At 48.2% G+C, this 14,656-nt stretch overlaps 1 protein-coding gene across 6 annotated transcripts in view; it reads left to right on the top strand.

Moving 5' to 3' along the window:
• Positions 1–600: 600 nt before the first annotated feature.
• The window catches only part of celf1 (cugbp, Elav-like family member 1), a gene marked incomplete at both ends in the record, with an annotated part of 75,978 nt that continues 61,922 nt past the window's right edge, over positions 601–14,656 (top strand). For all 6 annotated transcript variants that reach the window (XM_079238290.1, XM_079238289.1, XM_079238292.1 and 3 more), the window contains one exon: positions 601–671. In XM_079238290.1, the coding sequence (XP_079094416.1) occupies positions 601–671 (71 nt within the window). The remainder of the gene's footprint in view (positions 672–14,656) is intronic.

The following is a 14,656-nucleotide window of genomic DNA, read 5'->3' as shown; positions in this document are numbered from 1 at the left end:
AACAAACCCCCCCCCCCCCTCAGGCTGGAACCTCATTGTTCATCTGTAGTGAGGCCGGTCCAGGGATTAGCTTCTGGCTCAAGAGCAGTGTTGCTCCCCTTTCATTCCCCATGCCCAGTGGGCCTTATCACATCAATCTGACACCCTGTTTATCTGACACTGCAGGCAGATCTGCTGGCCTCGGAGAAACGCACACAAAGAGCGTAGATCATCAGCACTTTGATTGTGGTGGTCCACATGGCCATGGCTATCTGTGGCCCCAGTAATCCCAGCATCCCTCTGTCTCCATGCAGAGTCTAGTCCCAGTCCCAGAACCTGGAAAGCCACCAGTCCGTGTCTGGTTACTCCAGTTATTTGTGTTTCAGGACTTTTCCATGTTGATTAGTTTGTTGGAACTAATTTTCTTTTTTTTTTTTTTTTTTGGCTCTTACTGTTCCACGGCCACCCCACCCCCATCACTCACCCCCAACTGAGTTGCCTTGCTAGACCAGTCACCAGGAACTTACCAGCAAGAGTAAATCTGGAGTTTCGTACCACCAGCTGATTGATCCTTGTGCCAGTTTCTCTCCGTAGAGGAAGAAGGAGGGAGATTTTTCCGTTATGGCCTCTTTTAAGCTGGACTTTCTCCCAGAGATGATGGTGGACCACTGCTCTCTGAACTCCAGTCCTGTGTAAGTAACTCCATCCAGACTTGGAAGAACTGGGATTTTACTTAACGTTTAACCGTTTACAATCTTACAACTGCTTGTCAACGTGATAAAAGGTCAAACTTTTTTGTTTTTTGTTGTACTTTTAGTCTAGTCACTTGTTCCTGTGAGTCTGGCTGGTTTCAGTCTGAACTTGTCTCTTTAGACTTAATTTCCCCCAAAAAGTTCTCTGGAAACGGTTCTGTTCCTGCTGAAGTCATGTGTTACTGTGTTTATTGACCATAAACTCTTTGCATTTAAATGAAGAAATCATTTATTTCATATGCAGATGTGATATTAAAAAGGTTTAATAGAAATTATTACTGCTTTAGATTTGTGAACCTAATCCTTTTAAAGCAAAAATGAAAACTAAGAGCACATGAAGATAAAAGCTTTCTGTAAACACAGCAAATGGACTTTTCCTCCAACATTTCACTAAAATATGTGAAACTTTATTATAATTTGTGCTCATTCAGATGGTTCTCCTTCATTTGGTCCAGTTAATTCACTTCCAGCACCAGACAGCACATCTGCAGACACTCAATTGCTCACAACATGGATGTCAAGCATCCAGATGTGATCAGGTCACGCGACAAGTGTCCAGATGTGGTCAGGTCACGTGACAAGTGTCCAGATGTGGTCAGGTCACGCGACAAGTGTCCAGATGTGATCAGGTCACGTGACAAGTGTCCAGATGTGGTCAGGTCACGCGACAAGTGTCCAGATGTGATCAGGTCACTTGACAAGCGTCCAGATGTGGTCAGGTCACGCGACAAGTGTCCAGATGTGATCAGGTCACTTGACAAGCGTCCAGATGTGGTCAGGTCATGCGACAAGTGTCCAGATGTGATCAGGTCACTTGACAAGCGTCCAGATGTGATCAGGTCACGCGACAAGTGTCCAGATGTGGTCAGGTCATGCGACAAGTGTCCAGATGTGATCAGGTCACGCGACAAGTGTCCAGATGTGATCAGGTCACGCGACAAGCGTCCAGATGTGATCAGGTCACGCGACAAGTGTCCAGATGTGGTCAGGTCATGCGACAAGTGTCCAGATGTGGTCAGGTCACGTGACAAGCGTCCAGATGTGATCAGGTCACTTGACAAGTGTCCAGATGTGGTCAGGTTAGTTGACAAGCGTCCGGATGCGATCAGGTCACGCGACAAGCGTCCAGATGTGGTCAGGTTAGTTGACAAGCATCCGGATGCGATCAGGTCACGCGACAAGCGTCCATATGCGATCAGGTCACGCGACAAACGTCCAGATGCGATCAGGTCACGCGACAAGCGTCCATATGCGATCAGGTCACATGACAAGCGTCCAGATGCGATCAGGTCCCGCAACAAGCGTCCATATGCGATCAGGTCACGCGACAAGCGTCCAGATGCGATCAGGTCACATGACAAGCATCCAGACGCGATCAGGTCACGCGACAAGCGTCCATATGCGATCAGGTCACGCGACAAGCGTCCAGATGCGATCAGATCACGCGACAAGCGTCCAGATGTGATCAGGTCACGCGACAAACGTCCAGATGCGATCAGGTCACGCGACAAGCGTCCAGATGCGATCAGGTCACGCGACAAGCGTCCAGATGCGATCAGATCACGCGACAAGCGTCCAGATGCGATCAGGTCACGCGACAAACGTCCAGATGCGATCAGGTCACGCGACAAGCGTCCAGATGCGATCAGGTCACGCGACAAGCGTCCAGATGCGATCAGGTCCCGCAACAAGCGTCCATATGCGATCAGGTCACGCGACAAGCGTCCAGATGCGATCAGGTCACATGACAAGCATCCAGACGCGATCAGGTCACGCGACAAGCGTCCAGATGCGATCAGGTCCTGCAACAAGCGTCCAGATGCGATCAGATCACGCGACAAGCGTCCAGATGCGATCAGGTCATGCGACAAGCGTCCAGATGCGATCAGGTCACGCGACAAGCGTCCAGATGCGATCAGGTCATGCGACAAGCGTCCAGATGCGATCAGGTCACGCGACAAGCGTCCAGATGCGATCAGGTCCCGCAACAAGCGTCCATATGCGAAACGTCCAGATGCGATCAGGTTGTGCGACAAACTTCTTATTGGAAAAGGAGGACTCAGAGAAAGCTCAATATAAAATAGTGCACAATTTAAAGGCGACATAACACACATCTAAGCACAGAGCCGGACGTTTTTAGACTGTAACCTAAAAGATGCTTACATTATAAGCAACCAACCATTTTTTAGGCCCCTGATTAAAGAGAGTATAATCGATCCAACAACTGGTTCAAAACAAGATGTTTTAGATTTGATAGTTGTAGAGTGAGCTGTTGGTGATTCGAGGTTTTAATTTTATGTACTTCATGGAGACATGACCACAATGTACTGGACAAAGAACTGTTGCAGACCTCTGGACCAGTTAGAAAAGTTTGACATGACAGTACGTTGCAGATACAATGATACTTCTAAAGTCAGTAGTTAAATATTGTGTTATATTGTTTATAGAAATCACTGTAAGCAACAATTTAAAATTTGCAATTTTTTAATAATAAAAAAAAAACAACTTAGTTTCTTAACTTTAAACACTTTTTTGCAGCTTTTATCCACACTAATACTGCATCTTGCACTTATTCATACACTTTCTACCTTCTATGACTGGGCAGCTTGCAAAATTTTCTCATTGCAGCACATAACTGAAGGCATGGTGGACAAGAGCCTCGGCCTTGAGCGATAATAACTAGAAAATAGGCTGTTCTTGGAGAACAACAGTGTAAATGCTGTCATGCGAAAACGTTTGAACTGTAATGCTAAAAAAAAAAACAACAAAAAACCTGAAATTAATGAAAGCTCAAAAGACGTGTAAAGCAAAAAGGGATGTTTAATCGTTAAAATGGCTGACAGGCTAGCTAAAATGAGTTGACGATGGTTAAAAATAGTTCAAACTTGCTTGTTAAATGCTCAGCTAAAGTATAAAGTAGTAATAGAAAGATTTAATCTCAAAATTGTGTTGAAAATGGTTGAGAGTTGAAAAATGATTCAAAGAAAGATGGTTAAAATGTTCCTATTAATGCCTTAGTTGAAGTTATTGTGCAGCTGATGCAAATAATACAATCGTTTAAATCTCAAAATGGTCTTTGAATGTGGTTATATGGCTTGAAAGTTAAGCTGAAGTGACAACAATACATTTGAAGATGGTTGCAATGGACTTGTGGAATAATCAGATGCAGTAATTATGATGCTGAATTCAATAGTTAAAAAAAAAAAAAAAAAACAACCTAAAGCTAAAAATTGTGCTCAAATGTGGTGAGAGAAGATAAAAAGGAGAAAGCAGAAAAACAGAAAGAATAGGAAAAGAAAGACAAAATAAGAATGACAGACAAGAGAAGGAAAATACAGAAAAGACAGAGGGGAGGACAAGAGGACAGAGGAAGAAAAGGCGGCAGATCAAGACAGAGACGAGAAGAAGATAAGACAGGGAAGAGGAGAAAACAGAGGAAAGAACAGATAGGTGAGATGAGAGAAGCCAGAGAAGACTAAGAAAGAAAAGACAGGATGAGAGGACTGATAGACAAGACAGGGCAATGATGTAAATAAAACCCCCTGTGAACCTCCTGAACTCACCATTGAGAGAGAAATTGATATCTAAAAAATTATTTTGCAGCACAAGGCGAATTTTGGCTTGTTGCTTTCCATCTTCTTCCCACTAGTGCCTCTAAACCGAAGCAACACCCATGTTTAAAATGCTGACACGAGCAGCATGCGGAAATGACCTCACCATCACATGACCGAGCAAGCACACATCATATAGTTCATAAACAATTGTTTTTGTTCGTAATTGTGAATTGAATTGTTTTTTTTTTTTTTTTTTAAATCTGTGTGTAGTTTGTATTTAAGAGGATTTTGTAAAAACTGTTTGTGTGAAAATTGGGAAATATCCTGTCTGAGGGGAGGGGCTTAACCCCTTAACAGTCACCCCCCAAAATGCCAAATGCGCCTGAAAAAGACATACTCAAATTAAAGTAGCCGCTGTTCTTGAACCCTTTGGAGTATATTCAAAAGCATAGTCTCTTTTTAAAGAAAACACTGACGTTTTACCTTGAGTCTTCAAATTTATTGTAACCAGCATAAAGTTATTGGAGTTGGAACACAAGGAAATTTCAGTTTTTTTCCCCTCATCTGAATTTCTCTTCTACTCTGTCAACATGCTGCTCATGGAGAGATGGAGATATGGACTGGAAAATCAGATGTAGCTGTAGCATGAAGCCTTTCCTATGACCAGTTAAAATTTGGTGACAATAGCAGCCACAACTATTCTATGAGGGTTTTACTGTAAGTATGTTCATGCACTCCCCATTTGGAGTCTCCAAATGGCCACTTTGGATATTCCAAATTCAATAAGGGGACCCAATCGCAGAAGCATTAGCTTGCGGTAACAAAAACAGTTTATTTGCAAAAAGGTGGCAAATGGAGTCGGCGGAGCAAGTTGGCAGGCAGGAATGGCAGCTGAGGGACTGGTGGTTGGTTAACAGAAGGGTTTCTGAAACAACAAGGCAAAGGTCTTTCAAACAGCAAGGACAAAGGAAACACAAGTTCACCAAGACCAGACGTTACCAAGGAAGTGTATGCAACGATCCAGCGGAGAGTAGTGCTCAAACCCAGCGGCCCATGGGGCAAACGACGATGAAAATCACGGACAAGCCCCGCATCCAAAATCCGAGACCTGGGAACCCAGGAACGCTCCTCAGGGCCATAGCCCTCCCAATCCACCAGGTACTGGAGGCAGCGCCCACATCGGCGGACATCCACAAGGCGCTGAACCGTAAATGCAGGAAGACCATCAATGAGCTGGGGGGACGGAGGGGGCCTGGAAGGAGGGACCAGAGGACTGACGGATACTGGCTTCAGTTGGGACACATGAAAAACAGGATGGATCTTCATACTAGGTGGCAATTTCAGGGCAACAGCAGAAGGATTGATGACCCTGGCAACAGGAAAAGGCCCAATAAATCTGTGAGACAGCTTCCGTGACTCCGTCCGCAAGGGAACATGACGAGAGGACAACCAAACTTGCTGACCTGGGACATATGCGGGAGCCGGGAGCCGGGACCCGACGGCGATCGGCCAACTGCCGATTGTGCTCAGCAGTCCGAAGGAGAGCTGCCCTGGTGTCCCTCCAAAGTCGTCGAGAGCGCCTGATGTGATGCTGCACAGACGGAACAGAAATGTCAGCCTCCTGGTCCGGAAACAGAGGAGCCTGATAACCCAGGGAACACTCAAATGGAGAAAGCCCAGTGGCTGAAGAGGTCAGGGAATTATGAGAGTACTCCACCCAACATAGATGGTCACTCCAGGAGGAGGGATTAGAAGCAGCCACACAGCGGAGTGCAGCCCCCAGGTCCTGGTTGGTCCGCTCTGCCTGGCCATTAGTTTGGGGATGAAAACCTTATGATAGGCTAACAGTGGCTCCGAGAGCATGACAAAAAGACCTCCAAACCTGGGACACAAACTGGGGTTCCCTGTCAGACACAATATCCAGGGGAATGCCATGAATCCTAAAAATGTTGAGAGGGGAGGTCAGCCTTTACAGAGGCAGTGGGGAGCTTAGGCAGGGCAATTAAATGTGCAGCTTTGGAAAACCTGTCAACCACGGTAAGTATGACGGTGTTACCTCTGGATGGGGGCAAACCAGAGACAAAATCCAGGGCAATGTGAGACCAAGGTCAGCTGGGCACAGGAAGGGGATTCAACAAGCCCATGGGTGGCTTGGTTGAAGCTTTTTCCCCGAGAGCAAACAACACAGGCAGCGACATAGTCCCTGATGTCCTTATCCATTGGTGGCCTCCAGAATCTTCTTTTAATGAGAGAAAGGGTCCTAGTAGACCCTGGGTGGCATGCAACTCGAGAACAGTGCCCCCACTGGATCACCTGCGAACGGACAGTGGGAGGAACAAACAGTCTGTTTTGGGGACAATTACCCGGAGCAGGACAACATCTCTGTGCCTGTAATACAGTCTGCTCAACCTTCCAGGTGACAGCAGCTACCATGCAATAGCCAGGAAGAATGTTCTCTGGGCTGGCAGGAGGATCTTCTGGGGAAAACAAGCTAGAAAGGGCATCAGGCTTTGAATTCTTGCTCCCTGGTCTGTAGGTCAGGGTGAAATTAAACCTTCCAAAAAACAGACCAGCGAGCTTGCCGAGGGTTAAGTCTCTTAGCAGTCTGAAGGTAAGCCATGTTTTTATGATCTGTCCAAACCAGAAAAGGAACCGAGATGACTGAGGAAAAAAAAAATCAAGATGTCATCCAAATAGACAAAAACAAATCTATCCAGGAAATCCCTCAGAACATCATTGATTCAGGCCTGACAGACAGCGGGAGCATTAGTGAGACCAAAAGGCATAACACGCTACTCAAAATGACCCAAAGGTGTCTTGAATGCCATTTTCCCACTCATCTCCTTTCCTGATTCGAACCAAGTGATAGGCATTTCTCAGGTCCAACTTGGAAAATATAGTTGCACTTTGGAGAGCCTCAAAAACGGAGTTGATTAGTGGAAGGGGGTACTTGTTTTGGATGGTGATGTTATTAAGGCCCCTATAGTCAATACACAGATGGAGGGTTTTATCATTTTTTTCTGCAAAGAAAAAACCTGCCCCCAAAGGAGATGACGAAGGTCTAATAATGCCAGAAGAGAGGGATTCCTTGATGTAGCTTTCCATGGCTTGTCTCTCTGGCCTAGACAAGTAATAAAAACGGCTGGAGACTTCAGATGGAGGATGATGAGAAGCGATAAGAGCAGAGCGAAGACAGGTTTGATGACAATATTTACTCCAGTTGATTATGTTGCCATGGTTCCAGTTGACATGTGGGTTATGAAGCCTTAACCAGGATGTCCCAAAACCAGAGGAGCATCCGGAGAAGGAATTACGTGGAGCTGAATCATTTCCACATGGTTTCCAGATAGAACCAACTTCAGTGGTGGGGTGATATGTGTTACCTCAGCGATAAGACGACCATCTAAGGCTTTGGCGGTGAGGGGGGTTTCGAGAGGGAGTAAAGAAACCTTCATCTCCGTGGCCAGGTTAGCATCAAGGAAACAAGCTTCGGCGCCCGAATCAATGAGCTGAAACAGGAAAAGATTGTTGATTAATACAGACGGTGATGCATAGCTGAGTATTAGCAGGGGCCTTGGATGTGCAAGAAGACAGGCCCACCAGTGCCCCAATTCTTACTGGTGGGCCTGGTCTTTTGGTTGTACAGGACAGCTCCGGATCAAATGACGAGTCCTTCCACAGTAAAGACACTCCCCCATCCGTAGCCTTCTCTGCCGTTCGGTTTGGGTCAGGCGGGTTCGACCAAGCTGCTGAAAAACCTGGGGCAGGAAAATACTTGTCTCTAAGCCTCTCTCTCAAGTGGTTATCAATACGAATAGCCAGGGAAACAAGTTCATCAAAAGACTGAGAAGTGTCACGGTCAGCGAGCTCATCCTTCACTTTCTCAGTCAAACTATTCAGAAGGAGATCATAAAGAGCGTCATCATTCCAGCTGGATTCTGCAGCCAAAGTACGAAACTCAATGGAATATTCGGCTACGCTTAAGTTTCCCTGTCTGAGGCAAAGGAGATTCTTGGCGACATCTCTACCGCTAACAGAAGAGTCGAAGGTCTTTCTCATCTCTTTGGCAAAGGAGTCATATGTAAGGCCTTGAGAGGCAGGTCGGCTCAAGAATGCATCAGCCCAGGTGAGCGCCTTAACATCCAGCAGATTGGTTGCAAAGTGTATCTTAGCAGTGTCACTGGAGTAGGATAGTTTCTTCTGTTCAAAAACAAATGAACACTGAAGTAGGAAGCTGCGACATTTACCTACTTCACCTGAATATCTTCGTGGGTCAGGAATATGAACCTCTCTTACCAGAGATGCAGATGGCTGATCAGGAGAGGAGGGAAGAGCAGGAGACTGAGGATTTTCACAAGATGGTAGAACAATGTTTTCCCTCAAATGAGTTAACTGTTGTAGGATAGCTTACTGTTGATCCCCAATGTACTGGATGTTTTGGGTGTGTTGTCCAAGTAGAATACCTTGATTAGCAAGGATCTGATGAAGCCTCTCAAGCTGTGGGTCTGGCTTAGCGTCCGCTGGGTCCATTCTTAGGCCGGATCGTTCTGTCCGAGGGTGAAAAAAAAAGGGGACCCAATCGCGGAAGCATGAGCTTGCGGTAACAAAAACAGTTTATTTGCAAAAAGGTGGCAAATGGAGTTGACGGAGCAAGTTGGCAGGCAGGTAGGCAGGAATGGCAACTGAGGGACTGGTGGTTGGTTAACAGAAGGGTTTCTGAAACAACAAGGCAAAGTTCTTTCAAACAGCAAGGACAAAGGAAACACAAGATCACCAAACGTTACCAAGGAAGTGTATGCAACAATCCGGCGGAGAGTAGTGCTCAAACCAGGGTAGATATACTGTGGCCATGAAATGAGACGATTGCCTTCAGCTGTGAGGGATAACGGCCAACAAAGGCTCCACCTAAAACAAGACACACCCACCCACACACACACACCAGGGCCCTCAGACCCATGACAGAAAGGTGGTATCAAGAGGAATCTTGCTGTATATTCATATTTACTATCAGTCTTATTGAAATTCACCAGGTGGTGCATAAACACACTAAAAGCTTATTTTTTCTACTGTGCATTATAATGAAAGAGTCAGAATAAGTTTTACGGTCATCATTTTTATATTATTAAAAACAATATAATGCCATGTTATGTAATGTAAACAAAATGGAATCATAAAAACACCAGAACACAATACAATTTACATAAGTTTTGAACTATTGTCTGATAAAGAGTGTTTGTAAAAGTAAAGTAAAAAGCAGGAGAGCAGAATATGTAGCTGTTATGATGAGCAGGGGTCCTGGTGGTCTGAAGGGCAGGAATGTAGTCTTCCTCTGGAAGGAGCTGCTCCTTCTTCATCTGAAGAGCTGCTGGGTTTCCATCACAATCACATGACAGACTAATAAAGACAAACAAGAAATTTTTATCCCACATTAGTCCTGCGACTGTAATAAGTGTATGTTCTACCAGACACGCATCGCTGCACGCATGCGCACACCGGTGTAAACGTCTCCTCCACCTCCTCGCGGGTGTAAACGTCTCCTCCACCTCCTCGCGGGTGTAAACGTCTCCTCCACCTCCTCGCGGGTGTAAACGACTCCTCCACCTCCTCGCGGGTGTAAACGCCTCCTCCACCTCCTCGCGGGTGTAAACGCCTCCTCCACCTCCTCGCGGGTGTAAACGCCTCCTCCACCTCCTCGCGGGTGTAAGCGACTCCTCCACCTCCTCGCGGGTGTAAACGACTCCTCCACCTCCTCGCGGGTGTAAACGACTCCTCCACCTCCTCGCGGGTGTAAACGACTCCTCCACCTCCTCGCGGGTGTAAACGACTCCTCCACCTCCTCGCGGGTGTAAACGACTCCTCCACCTCCTCGCGGGTGTAAACGACTCCTCCACCTCCTCGCGGGTGTAAACGACTCCTCCACCTCCTCGCGGGTGTAAACGACTCCTCCACCTCCTCGCGGGTGTAAACGACTCCTCCACCTCCTCGCGGGTGTAAACGTCTCCTCCACCTCCTCGCGGGTGTAAACGTCTCCTCCACCTCCTCGCGGGTGTAAACGTCTCCTCCACCTCCTCGCGGGTGTAAACGACTCCTCCACCTCCTCGCGGGTGTAAACGCCTCCTCCACCTCCTCGCGGGTGTAAACGACTCCTCCACCTCCTCGCGGGTGTAAACGTCTCCTCCATCTCCTCGCGGGTGTAAACGTCTCCTCCACCTCCTCGCGGGTGTAAACGTCTCCTCCATCTCCTCGCGGGTGTAAACGACTCCTCCACCTCCTCGCGGGTGTAAACGTCTCCTCCACCTCCTCGCGGGTGTAAACGTCTCCTCCACCTCCTCGCGGGTGTAAACGACTCCTCCACCTCCTCGCGGGTGTAAACGTCTCCTCCACCTCCTCGCGGGTGTAAACGTCTCCTCCACCTCCTCGCGGGTGTAAACGTCTCCTCCACCTCCTCGCGGGTGTAAACGTCTCCTCCACCTCCTCGCGGGTGTAAACGACTCCACCATCTCCTCGCGGGTGTAAACGCCTCCTCCACCTCCTCGCGGGTGTAAACGACTCCTCCACCTCCTCGCGGGTGTAAACGACTCCTCCACCTCCTCGCGGGTGTAAACGACTCCTCCACCTCCTCGCGGGTGTAAACGCCTCCTCCACCTCCTCGCGGGTGTAAACGACTCCTCCACCTCCTCGCGGGTGTAAACGTCTCCTCCACCTCCTCGCGGGTGTAAACGACTCCTCCACCTCCTCGCGGGTGTAAACGACTCCTCCACCTCCTCGCGGGTGTAAACGACTCCTCCACCTCCTCGCGGGTGTAAACGACTCCTCCACCTCCTCGCGGGTGTAAACGCCTCCTCCACCTCCTCGCGGGTGTAAACGACTCCTCCACCTCCTCGCGGGTGTAAACGCCTCCTCCACCTCCTCGCGGGTGTAAACGTCTCCTCCACCTCCTCGCGGGTGTAAACGACTCCTCCACCTCCTCGCGGGTGTAAACGACTCCTCCACCTCCTCGCGGGTGTAAACGACTCCTCCACCTCCTCGCGGGTGTAAACGACTCCTCCACCTCCTCGCGGGTGTAAACGACTCCTCCACCTCCTCGCGGGTGTAAACGACTCCTCCACCTCCTCGCGGGTGTAAACGACTCCTCCACCTCCTCGCGGGTGTAAACGCCTCCTCCACCTCCTCGCGGGTGTAAACGCCTCCTCCACCTCCTCGCGGGTGTAAACGCCTCCTCCACCTCCTCGCGGGTGTAAACGCCTCCTCCACCTCCTCGCGGGTGTAAACGACTCCTCCACCTCCTCGCGGGTGTAAACGACTCCTCCACCTCCTCGCGGGTGTAAACGACTCCTCCACCTCCTCGCGGGTGTAAACGACTCCTCCACCTCCTCGCGGGTGTAAACGCCTCCTCCACCTCCTCGCGGGTGTAAACGTCTCCTCCACCTCCTCGCGGGTGTAAACGACTCCTCCACCTCCTCGCGGGTGTAAACGACTCCTCCACCTCCTCGCGGGTGTAAACGCCTCCTCCACCTCCTCGCGGGTGTAAACGTCTCCTCCACCTCCTCGCGGGTGTAAACGTCTCCTCCACCTCCTCGCGGGTGTAAACGACTCCTCCACCTCCTCGCGGGTGTAAACGACTCCTCCACCTCCTCGCGGGTGTAAACGACTTCTCCACCTCCTCGCCGGTGTAAACGACTCCACCACCTCCTCGCCGGTGTAAACGACTCCTCCACCTCCTCGCGGGTGTAAACGACTCCTCCACCTCCTCGCGGGTGTAAACGTCTCCTCCACCTCCTCGCGGGTGTAAACGTCTCCTCCACCTCCTCGCGGGTGTAAACGACTCCTCCACCTCCTCGCGGGTGTAAACGACTCCTCCACCTCCTCGCGGGTGTAAACGACTCCTCCACCTCCTCGCGGGTGTAAACGACTCCTCCACCTCCTCGCGGGTGTAAACGCCTCCTCCACCTCCTCGCGGGTGTAAACGACTCCTCCACCTCCTGGCGGGTGTATTTCCACTTTTTGGCGTGTTTATGCAAAAGTTCATACAGAGGAAAAGCGGACAAAAAAGGCTTCTTCTGCTTTTGTGCACTGACGCACACAAGTACGCACGTTGTCACAAATGTTTACACACGGACCCCCTGAAGCCATTTTACATCCCACACACACCAGCCGCACATCGCCGTGACGGGAATTTTATTGGCTTTACGGCAGTGGTGTCAGAACTGGCGTCAGAGCTGTTGGACCAGGTTTGGAAGCAGAAACACATGTGATGGTCAGACCACCTAGGTTGACTCTCAGTGGGTATTATTGGCTAAGGAAGGATCATGGATCAATCCAATTGGTCAAAAATGGGGTCAATCAGAAGGTGAGAGCCCACCGGTGCGTCATGTGCAGTTTTATTGAAATAGGAAACGTCTAAGATATTGTACGAGCGTGATATAAAAAGAAAAACGGAAAATGGCCCGCGGGCGGACCGCCGGTGGTTAAGGGGTTAAACTAATAAAGAGATTGCTCAGAGGTGAAGTGAGTGAGGCGTAGGATGTGTCATTAAGTTGCAATGCTGCCAACTGGAGTAACTAAATGTTGATGGTCTATAGGAAGACCACTGAGGAACATCTGTGCAGAATATGGACTGGAGACCCCTAAGTCCCAGTGGGAAACTCCCCCCAAGGTGGTGGAGAATGAGAGGGCTAAGATCCTCTGGGACTTCCAGATCCAGACAGATAAAATGGTGGTGGCCAACCAAGCGGACATAGTGATCATGGAGAAGCAGCAGAGGAAAGCCGTAGTGATCGATGGATCCATCCCCAATGATGGAAATATCAGGAAAAAGGAGAAACTGGAGAAGTACCAAGACCTAAAGGAAGACCTGGAGAAGGCCTGGAGGGTGAAAGCAACAGTAGTACCCATAGTGATGGGAGCACTGGGGGCCGTGTCCCCCACTCTGGAGAAGTGGCTCCAACAGATACCTGGTGAAACATCAGACATCTCCATCCAGAAGAGATCAGTCCCAGGAACAGCTGAGATACTGAAGAGGAGCCTCCCAGGACTCTGGTAGAGAACCCAAGCTGGAGAGATGGAGAGAGTCGGCCTACGCTGGGGAGATGGGAGGGGTGGGTGAGAGAGGAGTTTCTTTTACAGACAGACAGACAGACAGACAGACAGACAGACAGACAGACAGACAGACAGATAGATAGATAGATAGATAGATAGATAGATAGATAGATAGATAGATAGATAGATAGATAGATAGATAGATAGATAGATAGATAGATAGATAGATAGATAGATAGATAGATAGATAGATGGATAGATAGATATTAACTCTATTCAAAATGAACCTGAATTCAACCTAGACCTTTGTGTTTTCAACTGGCCACCGTGTAAATTATTTTAACATTAAAATAAATTAGATCTGTGTTCCTCAAAGCCTTCTGGCAGTCAGAGTTCAAGAATGTTTTGATCTGACTGTTTGCGAAAAGTGGTCAGTTGTTTTCATCCCCTGTTCATCTCTCAGCTGATGTGTCACTTTGGTTATCAGGCCCCTCTCTTATGGAATAAGCTCCCAGTTAGTGTTAGGGAAGCAGACACCCTCCCCACCTTTAAGACTAGGCTGAAGACTTATCTTTTTGATAAGTCCTATAACTAGGGATGGTTAGCATCCCTTAGTGTGTAGCATCATTAACATGTATTTCTCCTGTCTCAGCCGGGAGTAGCAGTTCCTGTTGTCTGTTGTCTTTCTGTCCTCTTCCCCCCACACAGCAGAGGCAGATGGCTGCCTGTCCTGAGCCGGGTTCTGCCGGAGGTTTCCTTCCTGTTAAAAGGGAGTTTTTTCCTTCCCACTGTCGCCAGTGTACTTGCTCAGGATGGGAGATTGAGTTGGAGTCAACTCAATCTGTTGGTTTCCTTATATAGGCTGTTATGAATTGGCTTTCATTATGTTTTCCCCTCTGTCTGTAAAGCGTCTTGAGATGGCATTGCCGTGATTTGACGCTATATAAATAAAGTTGAATTGAATTTGAATTTGAATTGAATGAGATGGCCGTGATAAAATGTCCCTGTTGTTGAAGCAATGTTAACTAGGGTGCAGTTGTTCGTGTGGAAGACTAGAATCACACACACACCACCCCAGATACAGTTATATACAGTGATTCAAAGAAACAGAATGCATTTAATGATTAGTACTGTTTTTATTGATTTATTTATTTGGGTCAAATGCTTCATAATACTGAATAACACAGACTTTAAAAAAAAAAAGCAAACACTAGTTACAGGTAAGGTGCATGAAGCATCATTCAGCACCTGGAAGCCAGAAACAAGAGGAGGCAGGACTAGAGGACCAGAGATTCTCATCACCGATGTGATGGAACGGAAGATTCTCATTCT

Source organism: Telmatherina bonti (assembly GCF_933228915.1).
Source record: "Telmatherina bonti genome assembly, chromosome: 1".
Taxonomy (NCBI): Eukaryota; Metazoa; Chordata; class Actinopteri; order Atheriniformes; family Telmatherinidae; genus Telmatherina; species Telmatherina bonti.
The sequence above is the reverse complement of the archived record's forward strand: the minus strand, read 5'-3'. Positions and strand labels throughout refer to the sequence as shown.